This window comes from Natrix helvetica (assembly GCF_964273705.1).
Source record: "Natrix helvetica genome assembly, chromosome: 9".
NCBI lineage: Eukaryota > Metazoa > Chordata > Lepidosauria > Squamata > Natricidae > Natrix > Natrix helvetica.
In genome coordinates, this window is record NC_138560.1 from 5,492,190 (window position 1) to 5,507,209 (window position 15,020).

General features: G+C 40.9%; 1 protein-coding gene across 3 annotated transcripts in view; it reads right to left on the bottom strand.

The window, feature by feature from the left end:
- Positions 1-3,160: 3,160 nt before the first annotated feature.
- The window catches only part of LOC309396818 (phospholipase A2 inhibitor and Ly6/PLAUR domain-containing protein-like), a 49,296-nt gene continuing 37,436 nt past the window's right edge, over positions 3,161-15,020 (bottom strand). For 2 of the 3 annotated variants that reach the window (XM_081962281.1, XM_081962282.1), the window contains exons 3-5: positions 4,373-4,525; positions 3,778-3,930; positions 3,161-3,577 (exon numbers count right to left, since the gene is read on the bottom strand). In XM_081962281.1, the coding sequence (XP_081818407.1) occupies positions 3,411-3,577; positions 3,778-3,930; positions 4,373-4,525 (473 nt within the window). In that variant the 3' untranslated portion in view covers positions 3,161-3,410. Of the gene's footprint in view, positions 3,578-3,777; positions 3,931-4,372; positions 4,526-5,826; positions 5,953-7,295; positions 7,436-15,020 lie in introns of those variants that run through there. The other variant, XM_081962284.1, reaches the window with a different exon arrangement.

Genomic DNA, 15,020 nt, shown 5'->3' on the forward strand with positions numbered 1-15,020 from the left:
TAATAAGAGACGAACCGATGATATACAAAAGAAAGGAGATACAAACCCTGAAACAAATTCCGTGAAGAGTGAGGTAACAACGGAGAGCCTATCGATTTTTAGCAACACAACTAGTTAAATTGGATATACTATTTAGATAGTTGGTACCTAAAGGGATGCTGGCAACTTGGCAGGAGAAAAAGATTAAAGTTGATAATCGGGAGAAGGCACAGGGTTTATATGAGCAACTAGTAGGCCCGGAAGTGGAACAGAACAGTAAGGAGGAGTTAGAATCTAGAAGCCAGATCACTGTCTTTGTATGTCATGCGCGCACAGTCAGCAGTAAAGGTTTTTTTTTTTGAATGGCTGTGTGGAGACTTTCTCATCTGTCTACAGGGAAGATCAGAGAGAGTACCTGAGGTACATTCCCTCCTTCAAGGGGAAGAACAGATTGAACAGGTCTCAGGTGCTAGCACTCCATCCTGCTCCATTCCACAGGAAATGATAAACGCAACTGCTTTATCTTACAAGACATCAGAGCCAACTATGGACAGCCTATTGAGTAGGTTGGAAAAATGTTCAGCCCAGGTTGTTTTTCAGTGCTTCGTGGTTCTTGATCAGACTCAATGCCAACAAGGGGGAGCATCCTGATTTAGAAGGACCTTAAACCAGGGTGGATTTGATTGAAATCAAGTCGATTTAAATCACGATTTAAATCACGAGTAAAAAGGCTCGATTTAAATCGACTCGATTTAAACCATGATTTTTAAAGGGCAGCTGTAATCTCTGTCGCACAGTGGCTCCTCCTCTGACCTGCTTTTGACTCACCGACAGCCGCCATATGGCAGAATATACAGCCTCATGCTACATAACTAAGCTCCATTTCATGCTGAATAGACAAAGTTATGAATATATCTCAAATAGTAAATTTGATAAAAATCAAAAACTCCCATTTAAATTTAAAAACAATCCAATTTAAAGTTTAAAAAAACATTTTTTTAAAAAAACCTTTTTTTAAATTAAAAAATCATTGCTTTTTATCTACCCAAACTGCTTTAACTGTATTGGGGAAAAAACACCTCTCCGATGGCTTGCAAGTCATGACTAATTTCCACCTGCTCAGACTTTCTCTGCTTGTCCTGCATTTCTCACTGTTCCGCTTGTACTTTGGACAACCTGTGTTTAAACGTTTCTTTCTTTGAGACAGAGGATGGGCCATTCTGCCATTCTGCATAGGCCTTGTCCTTGGTCAGGAGGGCTGCTGAAATGGATCCATGGTTTTCATCCAACTAGCCCTTTGGTATGCTTGTGCTTGCAGTCTGTGTGATGGCAACTTTGAACTACATGCACTTTTCAGAATGAAGTTCCCAAAAGGGGTAAATTATTGGAGACTTTTTTAGTAAGCAGACCTTGGATATGTTGGACTTGGCCTGGGCTTTGCAGCCTTCTGAGCTAAATGATATTTTGACTGTCCTTGGTTGCTTATGGCTCATGGGAGCTGTGTGAAAGTTGTAGACCTGTGATGGTGAATCTATGGCACCCGTGCCAGAGGTAGCACATAGAACCCTCTCTGTGGGCATGTGCGCTGTTGTCAGCTGCTCTTCTGGTTTAAGGTGCACCCATACATGCCATCCAGCTGATCTTCTCTGACTGTGGACAACAGCCTGAAAACGGCTCGAAGAATGCCCCCAAAACAGGGCTTTGGCGGGGCTGTTTTAAAAAAAATTGGACCTGTGATGGTGAACCTATGGCACCCGTGCCAGAGATAGCACGTAGAAGCCCCTCTGTGGGCATGTGCGCTGTTGTCAGCTGCTCTTCTGGTTTAAGGTGCGCCCATACACGCCGGCCAGCTGGTCTTCACTGGCTGTGGAAAACAGTCTGGAAACGGCTCGAAGAATGCCCAAAAAACAGGGCTTGGGGGTGGGGGTGGGGGGCTGTTTTCACAAAAATCTGCCTGCACAAAATTCTCTCTCACAGCGAACTGGTAGTAAACCGTTTAGGAACCCACCACTGGTGCAGATATGCCAGTTGCACAATCCTGGAAGCCATCTTAACTTTTTGAGCCTGTCCTGAATTTACCCAATGCTCTCATTTGTGTTATGAGGGAAATAGGAGTTCAAGTAAGGGAGGACATGTATCAATATTTGCACAATGGCTTCTTGTGCTCCCCCAGGCTGCTCAGTTTGTTCTCTCTGTGCTAGACAAAAAGTTCCAGGAAGAACTTTCTAATCGCTTGCGTACGGGATCTACTTGAAGCACTCTGGATCAGCAGTTCAGTGGATCCTGTCTCATTTTATAAACTTTTCTGCCATGAGTGTTCAGCAAATGATTGTGGTTGTTAAAGGGAATCACACAGCCACTCAGCGAATCCAGTATTCATTATTGATTGCCTGTGGCAGCTGGCCAGGAAGGTCTCAGTTTGTGATGACATGAGCTAGGATGGTGCAACCATTGTACATTCATGCCAGTTGCCAAACAACCAAATATTGATCACATGATCACGGGGATATTGAAAGGTCATAAGACAAATAAATTAGTAATCTATAAACTTACAATAGAATAGAATAGAATAACAGAATTGGAAGGGATCTTGGAGGTGTTCTAGTCCAACCCCCTGCTCAGGCAGGAAACCCTACGCCAATTCAAGCAAATGGTTATCCAACGTCTTCTTTGAAACTTCCAGTGTTGGAGCACTTCTGGAGGCAAGTTGTTCCATTGATTGATTCTAACTGTCAGGAAATTTCTCCTTAGTTCTAGGTTGCTAATCTCCTTGATTAGTATCCACCCATTGCTTCTTGTTCTTCCCTCAGGTGCTTTGGAGAATAGCTTGACTCTCTCTTCTTTGCGGCAGCTCCTGAGATATTGGAAGACTGCTATCATGTCACCCCTACTCCTCCTTTTCAAAAGACTAGACATAGCCAATTCCTGCAACTGTTCTTCCTATGTTTTAGCCTTCAGTCCCCTAATCATCTTTGTTGCTCTTCTCTGCACTCTATCTTGAGTCTCAACATCTTCAGGCAGAAGGACATTGAAGAACTCAGTGAGAATTATTTGATGTGGAAATGCATTAAATGATAATTACAAGTTTTTAAGTATGGAAGACAGGAGGGATCAGAAAGAGCTATTTTATTCAGAACAACCTTATTATATAAATTCTAAAGAAAAAGATACTGAATGCAAATTTCTTTGTCATAGCAATTTATTTTTATGATTCTGTGGACTTTGAAAATAGAAAACACTTATTTTATTGAGCTGTGGTCTCAAAGCATGATAGTCAACATTTTTGCCCCAGATCTCCAGTTTGCCACCACTCAGATGAGACTCACAAGCCTCTTTGATTTCAATCTCACTTAATTCACTATTAAATCTCCAGCTTTCTCATTTTTAAAAAAATTCCCAAAATTGTAAAGAAGGGTGACTCTTCCCAACAATCACTGATGATCTGGTTCAGAAGAAGATGCATTTCTGCATTCCAGGATGGTGATATTGAGCTGAATCAGCCCACCAGCCATCTCAGACACTCCTAAAGGGAAGAAACACGACTTCTCTGTCGTACATCCTTGGTGGGTGGACTTCCAATTGAAACTTTTAAGTGGGGCTAAAAAAAAGGAAGAAAAGGTGCATATGAGACACTATAGCATATATATTATAAAACAATACAGATTGTTTCCTTGCTATTTATACTGTTTGGCCTTGATGTTCTTGTGGCCTTTATGGAACCGTTGAAAAACCTGATGCAAATCTGGTTTCCATTTATTAAATGGGAAAAAGGAAGGAAGGAAGGAAATATTTACTCACGAAACTCTGTCTCTGTGGTATGACTTATGGTAAGACACTGATCCTGTATGCCAACGCAGGCTACAGATTGATTGGCTTCACAAGAATCCTCATCTAGTGCAAAGCAGCCTGGGCACTGTAACCCATTTGGTTGAAAGTCTTCATAATTTTCCACTGGAGGAAGCAAACATTCCAGTTAGCATAGTTTCATGATCACCACTAACCCCTTTAATGTCTATCCAACTTGACATTCTTTTCACATACTTGAGTTCAATTCCAGCTGGGATGGAATCAAGGAACCCAAGATTCTTTGCAACAAGCAAGAGTTTTTTTTTTAAAAAGCTAGATTTGGAAAAAATGTATTAAAGTGTAGATACTTACAAGGAAGTGGTTCTACATTAGTTCATAACGGATATGATAATTTGGGCCATAACTGGAGAACTACATATTACATGTAACTACATTACATATAGTAATGTTTCCTTTCATTGAATTATTGTATGCCGCTCAGAGTCTATAGTTGGGCGCAGGTGATAGGTATTATATAAACTAAGTCCATCAATTGAAGCTCAAAAAGTAGAGTTTGAAAAGGTTGTATTAAGGTGTAGATACTTACACGGAAGCGGTTCCGCGTTACAGAGATCAGTTTGGCAACAGTGACCTCTGGCTATGTTAAATCTACCATCTACTGTTGTGGTGCTGTAGAGGCCATCCCAACACGCCTCACGGGTTGAACATTCCTTGACAATTGAACTCACTGGAATTTTGGCTGCAGGAGGGAATTAGAAAAAGAAATATGGAACTCAGCAGAAAAAAGACGAATTGCATATCAACATTTGGCTGTTGTATTTTGGAAGAAACAGCTAAATACCTGTGTTTATTTCACTTTAAGAAATGAATACTGACTGAAACTTTTGAGTGAACTTCCATTGCCAAGTCTTTCTCCTTCCAACCCAGCACATATCCCAATATGCCAGTTCTTGGACCTGCAGAGATTAACTGGCCAGTTAAACTTCTGCAACTGAGGAAGGCCAAGAATGTTGACCTTCTGGCTCCTACATTTTACCTGTGCTACTAAACCTCACTGTCTTTCATGTAGATGTTGACACCTTTGAAGATTTATTTATTCCCAAGGAACATATAAGCACATGCAACTGCAGAATCTGGAGCTTTTGCAGAACGATGAATCTTGCATTGTGACAAAGTAAACTCTAAACTCCTTCTGTTTACCTTGAAATTTGTGATGCAGATTCAAAAGGGCAAAGTGTAGATTGCTACATCAGGATGTGTGTTGTATCACTTGTCCTCTCTTGCCCCCTTGTACATATCAATTCACCAACGTTTTAAAAATTGCATCTGGTAAATAACATTGGACTTGTCCTACTGTCTCTCACTGAACCCTCAAGAGAAGTCATTGAAGGAATTGACCAAACCTAATCACGTTTTAGTGCAACCTAGATGCTAACTTTTAGCATTTTACTGTTTGAGAGTGAAATGGGCGACATATGTCAGCAAAGATGTTGAGACTCTGGAAAGAGTGCGGAGAAGAGCAACAAAGGTGATTAGGGGACTGGAGGCTAAAACCTATGAAGGACGGTTGCAGGAATTGGGTAGGTCTAGTAAAAAGAAGGAATAGTGGTGACTTGATAGCAGTGTTCCAATATTTGAGGGGCTGCCACTAGAATTGGGGGTCAATTTATCCTCCAAAGCATCTGAAGGCAGGATAATAAGCAAGGATATAAGCAACCAAGAACTAAGGAGAAATTTACTGACAATGAGACCAATCAATCAGTGGAACGGCTTGACTCGAGACGTTGTGAATGGTCCAATACTGGAGTCTTGTAAGAAGAGACTGAACAGTCATTTGTCTGAAATGGTCTAATCTAGTGTCTCCTGCCTGAGCAGGAAGTTGGACTAGAAGACCTCCAAGGTTCCTTCTAACTCTGATGTTCTATATTCTAATAAATATATGCATATTATATAAAAGTGAGAAACATGTGCAGGTTATTCCTTGATGGTGCAAAAACCAAGTGATGGACATGGTTGAGAACAAACTCAATTTTCACTTACCTATAGAAGTATTACCAAGCACAGTAGAACAAAATTCTTCATCTTCCTTGCACTCCACCACCTTCACATCATCTTCTTCACATTCAGTTCCAACGGCAACACATTGTTGACACTTCAGAGACGTCACTATAAATAAAAGACATAGCCATGCCAATGATCAGTATCCTCCTTCTATGTTTTTCTCTCCTCCTAGCATTTACATTCAAGACTCCTGTTATAATCTGGATTACTAAGCATGTCTCTCCTGTTGTTGTTTTTCTGCTGGGGACCTGTGGAAGGGTGGGAAATAAGAACAGCGTGTGTGGAAATGGAAGACAAATTGAGACTAAGGGAAGGATTCAACCTCTCAGATCTCTAACATTTTAATATGACACTGGATCATCCCATCTTTTGGTATTTATGCCGTAGACCAATTTTGTGAAGAAACCGTTTGGATGCTGGCTGAGGCCATTTTTTTAAAAGCAGCTGAATTCTAAATGTCTATGAATTCTGAATAACTCTTGATATCAGCTTTGACTCTTGATTCTTGGTGATGCAGGATTTGGGCACATTATAGACATGGTGTGCCAATAACATCTTCTTAAGGCTGAGAGGGAATCACCTGCCCAGTTTTTGGCCCAATGGTAGATTGTCACTTGCCTAGTTTTTGTTCCTCATGAATGACTAGACCAGCGGTGGGTTTCACATTTTGTTACCACTGGTTTGCTGAATGTGTGCCTCAGGCTTCGTGTGGTGTGTGCCCTGCCTTTCACACATGTGCTTTGCTCGCACAGCCTCAAAAACATGCCTAAATAGGATGGCATAGAGCTGGGACAGGTGGGCAGGCCCACCAGTAATTTCCATTACTGGTTCAGGTGAACTTGTCCAAACCAGCTGAATATTACCTCTGGAATAGACTCATAGCACCCCACTCCTAATCCAAAACCTTCAGCCATTAAACCAAATTGGTTCTCTTGATATTCTGAAGACATGATCATTGATCCCTCATCCACCACAGGTAATCCTTGATGTAAGACCAAAATTGGGTTTGGCGCTTGTGCCACTAAGTAACATTGTTAAGTGGGTTGTGCCCAGTTTTACAACCTTTTTGTGGTAGTTATTAACTGTAGTCCTTAAGTGAATCAAATGGCTGTTCAGCAAATCTGCCTTTGCCTATTGATGCTGCTGGTCAGCAAAGATGCAAATGGAGATCATATGTCCCAAGACATGCAATGGATATGAACACATGCCAGATGTTTCATGCCCAAAACTTGATACCTGGCTGTGGGAATACTGCCATTTTTGAAAGTGTTAGGACCATTTGTAAGTCACTTTTTTCAGTGCTGTTCTAACTTCAGATGGCCACAGAACAAATGGACTTGCAGTAGAACAGTTGACCAGAGGCTTCCTCAACCTGCCTGCCTTCCATCCCTTTCCTGAAGTGTCCTGAAGTTTCTTTATTTCAGTTTCAAGGAAATTAAATTCCTTACCTGTTGACAGGATGGAGGAGAAGAGACAGAAGACAAGAATTCCAGCTGCCCTCATGTTGGTAGAAGTCAACTCTGCTGCCTTTCCTGAAAGTTGCTCAGCTTTGCAACTGGGGAAATGTTTGTGAACAATTTGGTGGTGGAGGTGGAATGTAGGATCCCAAATGATTGGCTGCCAGAAATAGCAAACTCAGGCAGGGCAGAAGTTAAATTCCATTAGGAGAGATAGTGGGTTTCTTAGAAAGTATACACAAAATAAACTTTGCTCAGCAGTCAAACGGGGCTGTGATTTCTTGTTTACTACATCTCTACATCTCGACCCTGCAGAGGGTCACTAAACGGGATCATGTGACTCCCAGGATGCCTCAACCATCATAAATATGAGACAATTGTCAAGCACCTGAATGTAAATCACATGAAGGTAAAAATGCAGCAATGGTCACAAGTATGAAAAAGGGTCTTAAGTCACATTTGTTTAGTGTCGTTGTAACTTCAAACGCTCACGAAATGAACGATTGTACATTGAAGACTACCTGTCGTAGATATTATTAATATTTATAATTTGCCAAGCTCAAGACTCCTGGAGTCCAATAGCTCACTATGCAACCACCTTGAGAAACCTCTGCAAACTTCAAAGGGTCCAGAATGCGGTACTCCTTGGCCTCCTACAGGCTCTGCATGGCCATTTTGGAGAAGGGGGTGGGGTTTCGGGAGGCAAAAAATGCTGTATTCAGTGTACAAGATACACCCAGATTTTCAGCCTCTTTTTTGAGGGAAAAAGGTTGTGTCATACTCTGAAAAATCCGGTAACAGGTAGTCCTCAACTTATGGTGATCATTCAAAATAGAGAGATTCCTTGAGAGGACCCACAATTGAAGTTCGTCCTTACTTTGGACAAATCCTTAACCACAATTTAGTCCAAATGCTTCCAGATTTCTCTTACCTCACATATTTACCACTGGTGTTACTTACCTGTTGAGATGACTGAAGACAGGAGGCACAAGACAAAAATTCTAGCAGACATTATGACGAAAATGTGGATCAACTGTGTTTAGGGAAGACAGTGTGAGACAATTATAGTTGCTGGCTCTTTGCCTACTGTGGAGGATGAGTTGGAAGAATTCTGCTGTGGAGGTTGAAAGGGAGTTAGATATGACAATCAAATCCCATACAGAGGAGTAGAGCAGCATCAATTAACACAAGAAGTCGGGGAAAGGGAAAACTTGTACAGAATCCATCAAGATGAGTAAGGCACGGTATCATGATTTCTTCATGACCATCCATTCTGTCTGGTAAGCAATAGCAATAACACATAGATGCATATACTGCTTCATAATGCTTTTACAGTCCTTTCTAAGTGGTTTACAGAGTCAACCTCTTGTCCCAATAATCTGGGTCTATGTGTGTTTGTGTGTATGTGTGTATGTGCCTGTTTGTCTGTCTCTCTCTGTGTGTATAGATAGATAGATAGATAGATAGATAGATAGATAGATAGATAGATAGATAGATAGATAGATATAGTTATGTGCCTAATTGAATTAATTGCACTAAGGATATAATGAAATAATAGCACTTTTAAGATATAGCACTGTTGGTATAAGTAAGTATTGAGGCTTTCTCTCTCTATCTTTCTCTTTCCTTGTTTTTTCTTTCTTTTTTATTATCATTTGGTGTCATTGAATAATTTAGAGATATATAGAGACATATACAGACATGTTTATATTACTTACATTGCTATAGGATAACTGATTGTGGATTAATATAGATAAAATAAACTAAGTTAAGGAATTACTTTAAAAATATATTATACTATCAGTAGTAATTAGTGTAACAATATATCTTATTAATAGCAAATTTAGGACTGTGATCAAAAAAGAAAAAAAAAGAATATTGATAGATAGAAAGAAGTTAAGTTGAAATAAAATAATAGTTAAGATAGTGGATGCCACTTTGGGACAACATTTACACCATATTAAAAGAAGGAGATAAAATTTTAAAAGAGATGACAAGTATCACAACAAGATCATTGAAAGCCAGAAAAAAGACAACTGTAAATCCAGCAATAATGGTATCGACTGCTTCTCCAGCATCCCAATGGTCAACAAAAGGAATGGCCACAATGGAAAAACAAAATACATCATTGAATACCCAAAATGTGCAGGCTACATTGCGAGCCATTCAAGAAACCATGATCAACCTTCAAGAGGCAATAACTTAAAACTGCAGTGAATTGAAAACGGAGATGAATGAAATGAAAACAGAGATAAGTGAAATGAAAAATGAAGTTAAAAATGATATATAGAAATGAGATGATAAAATGGGAATAATACAACAAACACTGGGAAAAAGTGAATAGTCAATAAGTGGTAGAAAAAAGACAGAACAAACGGAGAAGAAACTAGAGCTAGTTGAAAAAAAGATGAAAACATCAAATAAAGACTTAGAAGACTCCCTCATCCATCTGGAAATGGACCATGCAGCATTCTAGCTTTGATTCCAAAATGTAACAGAAACAAAAGAGGAAGATTTACAAATGATAATGACAGAAATAATAGCAGAGATGTTACAAAGAGACAAACATGAGATCATAAACGAGATGAATGAAGTTTTCAGGGTAAGCACTAATTATGCCAGAAGACACCGATTGCCTAGAGAAGTACACATTAAATTTGCGAGGACAAAAGTGAGAGATATAATTTATAGAATAATAAAGAGATGAACCAATGATATACAAAGGAAAAGAGATACAAACCCTGAAACAAATTCCGTGAAGAGTGAGGTAACAACGGAGAACCTATCGATTTTTAGCAACACAATTAGTTAAACGGGATATACTATTTAGGTGGTTGGTACCTGAAGGGATGCTGGCAACTTGGCAGGAGAAAAGGATTAAAGTTGATAATTTGGAGAAGGCACAGGGTTTATATGAGCAACTAGTAGGCCTGGAAGTGGAACAGAGCAGTAAGGAGGAGTTAGAATCTAGAAGCCAGATCACTGTCTTTGTATGTCATGTGTGCACAGTCAGCAGTAAAGGGGTTTTTTTTTTTTTTTGAATGGCTGTGTGGAGACTTTCTCATCTGTCTACAGGGAAGATCAGAGAAAGTACCTGAGGTACACTCCCTCCTTCAAGACCCTGGACAATATGTGATCACATGCAGGGGAAGAACAGATTGAACAGGTCTCAGGTGCTAGCACTCCATCCTGCTCCATTCCACAGGAAATGATAAACACAACTGCTTTATCTTACAAGACATCAGGGCCAACTATGGACAGCCTATTGAGTAGGTTGGAAAAGTGTTCAGCCCAGGTTGTTTTTCAGTGCTTCCTGGTCCTTGATCAGACTCAATGTCAGCAAGGGGGAGCATCCTGATTTAGAAGGACCTTAAACCAGGGTGAATTTGATTGAAATCAAGTCGATTTAAATCACAATTTAAATCACGAGAAAAAAGGCTCAATTTAAATCGACTCGATTTAAACCATGATTTTTAAAGGGCAGCTGTCATCTCTGTCCCAGAGTGGCTCCTCCTCTGACCCACTGTTGACTCACCGACAACTGCCATATTGCAGAATATACAGCCTCATGCTACATAACTAAGCTCTGTTTCATGCTGAATAGACTAAGTTATGAATCTATCTCAAATAGTAAACTATCTTTAGAAAGATTTTTTTCTTCAGAAGCATTTTATTAAAATAAATTTGATAAAAATCAAAAACTCCCATTTAAATAAAATCCAATTTAAAGTTTAAAAAACATTTAAACATCCTGTGTTTAAACATTTCTTTCTTTGAGACAGAGGATGGGCCAGTCTGCCATTCTGCATAGGCCTTGTCCTTGGTCAGGAGGGCTGCTGAAATGGACCCATGGTTTTCATCTAACTAGCCCATTGGTATGCTTGTGCTTGCAGTCTGTGTGATGGCAACTTTGAACTACATGCACTTTTCAGAATGAAGTTCCCGCAAAGGGGTAAATTGTTGGAGACTTTTTCAGTAAGCAGACCTTGGATATGTTGTCTTGGCCTGGGCTTTGCAGCCTTCTGAGCTAAATGATATTTTGACTGTCCTTGGTTGCTTATGGCGCAAGGGAGCTGCGTGTAAGTTGTAGACCTGTGATGGTGAACCTATGGCACCCGTTCCAGAGGTAGCACATAGAACCCTCTCTGTGGGCACGTGCACTGTTGTCAGCTGCTCTTCTGGTTTAAGGTGCACCCATGCACGCCGGCCAGCTGGTCTTCTCTGGCTGTGGAAAACAGCCTGAAAACGGCTCGAAGAATGCCCCCAAAACAGGGCTTGGGGGTGGGGGTGGGGGGCTGTTTTCACAAAAATCTGCGTGCACAAAATGCTCTCTCACAGCGAACTTGTAGTAAACTGTTTAGGAACCCACCACTGGTGCAGATATGTCAGTTGCACAATCCTGGAAGCCATCTTAACTTTTTGAGCCTGTCCTGAATTTACCCAATGCTCTCATTTGTGTTATGAGGGAAAAAGGAGTCCAAGCAAGGGGGGGCATATATCAATATTTGCACGATAGTTGGCACAATGCCATGGTTTTTTGTGCTCCCCCAGGCTGCTCAGTTTGTTCTCTCTCTGCTAGACAAAAAGTTTCAGGAAGAACTTTCTAATCGCTTGCGTACGGGATCTACTTGAAGCACTCTGGATCAGCAGTTCAGTGCATCCTGTCTCATTTTATAAACTTTTCCGCCATGAGTGTTCAGAAAATGATTGTGGTTGTTAAAGGGAATCACACAGCCACTCAGCAAATCCAGTATTCATTATCGATTGCCTGTGGCAGCTGGCCAGGAAGGTCTCAGTTTATGATGACATCAGCTAGGATGGTGCAATACATGCCAGTTGCCAAACAACCAAATATTGATCACATGATCATGGAGATACTGAAAGGTCATAAGATGAATAAATTAGTAATCTATAAACTTACAATAGAATAACAGAGTTGGAAGGGACTTTGGAGGTCTTCTAATTCCTCATTTCCCATCATCTCATCCTGCTCTAAATATATGCATACAAGTAGTACCTACTTTGCAGAAAATGCAGCACACAAGTCAGCATATTAGAAATATGTCTGGTACATTTTGCAATTATGTTAGTTTAAAACTTTGGTTCAGTGAGGCCTGCAAGCTCACTCCTAGGCCTATTACGGTACCTTCCAATTTTCACAGCCCTCTTTTTGACTTGTGCAGTATACAGCAAAAGAAAAAAAACAAGGAAGTCCAGTTGCCTCCTGAAAAAGAGGCCTTTGGGACAAAGGCCAAAAGACCTTAGGGACAACCATGTCCTGGATGACTGAGAATTTCTACAGACTCTCAGACAAGTTGTTGTACCTTTGATTTACCAAAGAACTGAGAAAGGCTGGCAAACCCTTGTCTCTAGTAGTAGTTTACCAGTGGCTAAACACCCAGCCTGAAACGTGAAGGGAAGTGTTGCACATGGTAAGTATGGACGCGCAGAGGGTTTGGGAGGCCTGCAAAGTGCTCCTAGGAGTTGGAGAGATCAAAAACGAGCAAAAGATGGGCCCGGTTTTTACAAAAAGGGGGTGTTTTTGCTCTTCCAAGCCCCCAGGAGTACTCTGCAGGCCTTCCAAATGTTCTGCATCTCCTGTTTTTTTTTTTGCAAAAAAATGGACCATTTTTTTGCTCATTTTTGGTGCTTCCTGGCCCCCAGGAGCATTCTACAAGCCTCTCAAGCCCCCCCCTTTTCAAAATATGGGCCCGTTTTTCACCTCCCAAACCCCCAAGTGTCACATTTTTGCCTTCCCCACCCCCAGGAGCACTTTGCAGGCCTCTCAAACTCTCTGTGTGTCGCTTTTTCACAACAAAATGGGGCATGCAGAGTGTTTGGGAGGCCTGCAGAGTCCTCCTGGGGGTGGAGAGAGCAAAAAAAAAAATTGATTTTTTTTTTAACCTCTTCAAAATCTTGGTGTGTTTTATACTCCGGTGCATTTTATAATCTGAAAAATACGGTAATAATGATGAGGTAAAAAGTGATTAAAATAAATAACTCCTGCCACTTGTTCAACCACTTGAATAACTACACAAGACTCAATTATTTGCATCTTTAGTTTATTTTGATGCTACCTTAATGGCAGTTGAAAGTTAAGAAAGAACCTCACAGTGAGCTGGAAAATCCAAGCATAGTAATTAAACCCCATCATCCATCACCAACTCAAATCACCAACTCTAATCTCGAACCTGAGTGTCTTTGATCCCAAATTTTTACGGCTCTTTGGATTAAGCCCTTAATTCCATCCCCACCCCGATGTTTTTGAAAAGGCATTCCATCCTTCCATTCCCTGAGGATTCTGGCATTCCATTTTTTCAATATTGAAACGAAGTAATCCTTTCCCTTGTTCCACTTCTCCTTTTGGGCAATTACAAAAATTCTGGGTAGCACATCCTTTGGCATTGATTGTTACCTGGTATGCTGCCACTGGGGAAGAAAAGGGGGAGAAAGGAAGCATTTAGGAAACCTGTCTTAATTTTCTCTTCATTTTTAATTGTGCAACACTGAGATACATTAATAAACATAATGTATCTGTCCAGTCATCTAGAGAAGGTCTGTTGAACATTTCCCTTCCTTGTGAGGTAAATAAGGTGTCAGATTCCAATGCATCCATCACGAAGTGAACTCCAAGGCATTCTGTTTCCTCAAATAACAAATTTGGAAAGCCAGCACTAAAACTTCCCGGGCTTTCCATCCCACTATAAAAGTTTCTCAATTTCCCCAAACAATATGCCACATTGGCCAACCGGGATGGGAGTTGGTTGCTTGGTGACTTTTCTCCTCCTCGGGTCAGACAGACATTGGAATGTATCGGATTCATTGGCGAACTACGTTGCAGGACAATTTACAGTGAACTGCTCACGTGCAGTCACTCAAATCCAACATGGCGGCGACATCAGCGGCGGTGAAGGAAGCGGTTCGGGGTGTGTGTATCAGGACTGGGTCGCTGCCGGTTCTGCGACCCAGGCCTGAATTCCACTACAGGTTCGGCTGAACTGGGCCGAACCAGTAGCAACCCATATATGGCTTGACATAAGGAGTGTATGAGATGTTGGGTAGCCAATACACTTGGACAGTTTCTTCCCCTGAGGCATGTCCTACCTCTCCCCGCCCCATGTCATCTATCCCCAAATTACTAAAAATCTATTTTAAATCCAGGAGCATTTGGCCCCCCTTTGATTAACTAAGGTGAGGGGGGGGAATCCATCTCAAATTTTTAATTGAAAGGTTTTCTTGTTGTTTTCGTCCTTAAAAAAAAAGGAACTGAACATTGCCAAAGACCAAAATATTCTACCAAGGAATGAGTCCTATTTGGTTTTACTTTGCATTGTTTATGTTTTTTTCATTTCCTGTATGCTTAATTTATTTGGTGTCTAAAATATTCCTCCCAAAACTGATAAAGAATGAGGTGCTTACATGCAAGCATTCGGTATTTCGTATTGTAACATTGGACCTCATCGTTGAGACACAAGACGGTTCCATTTCCTAAAGAGGAGCCATTTTGTTCATAAGCGCCCGGACAGGTGAGCCCATTGGGTTTAAGGTCGTCACGACCTGGTACTGCAGAGAGGAAATTTCAGAGTTAGCAAATAGTTTTAACAACCACAATCCTTTCTGAAGTAGTGATAGCCCAATCAAGTGCCCTCTAAGCCAGGGATGTCAAACTCAAGGTGCAGGAGCCAGATCTGGTCCATGGGGGCGCTTAGATGTGGC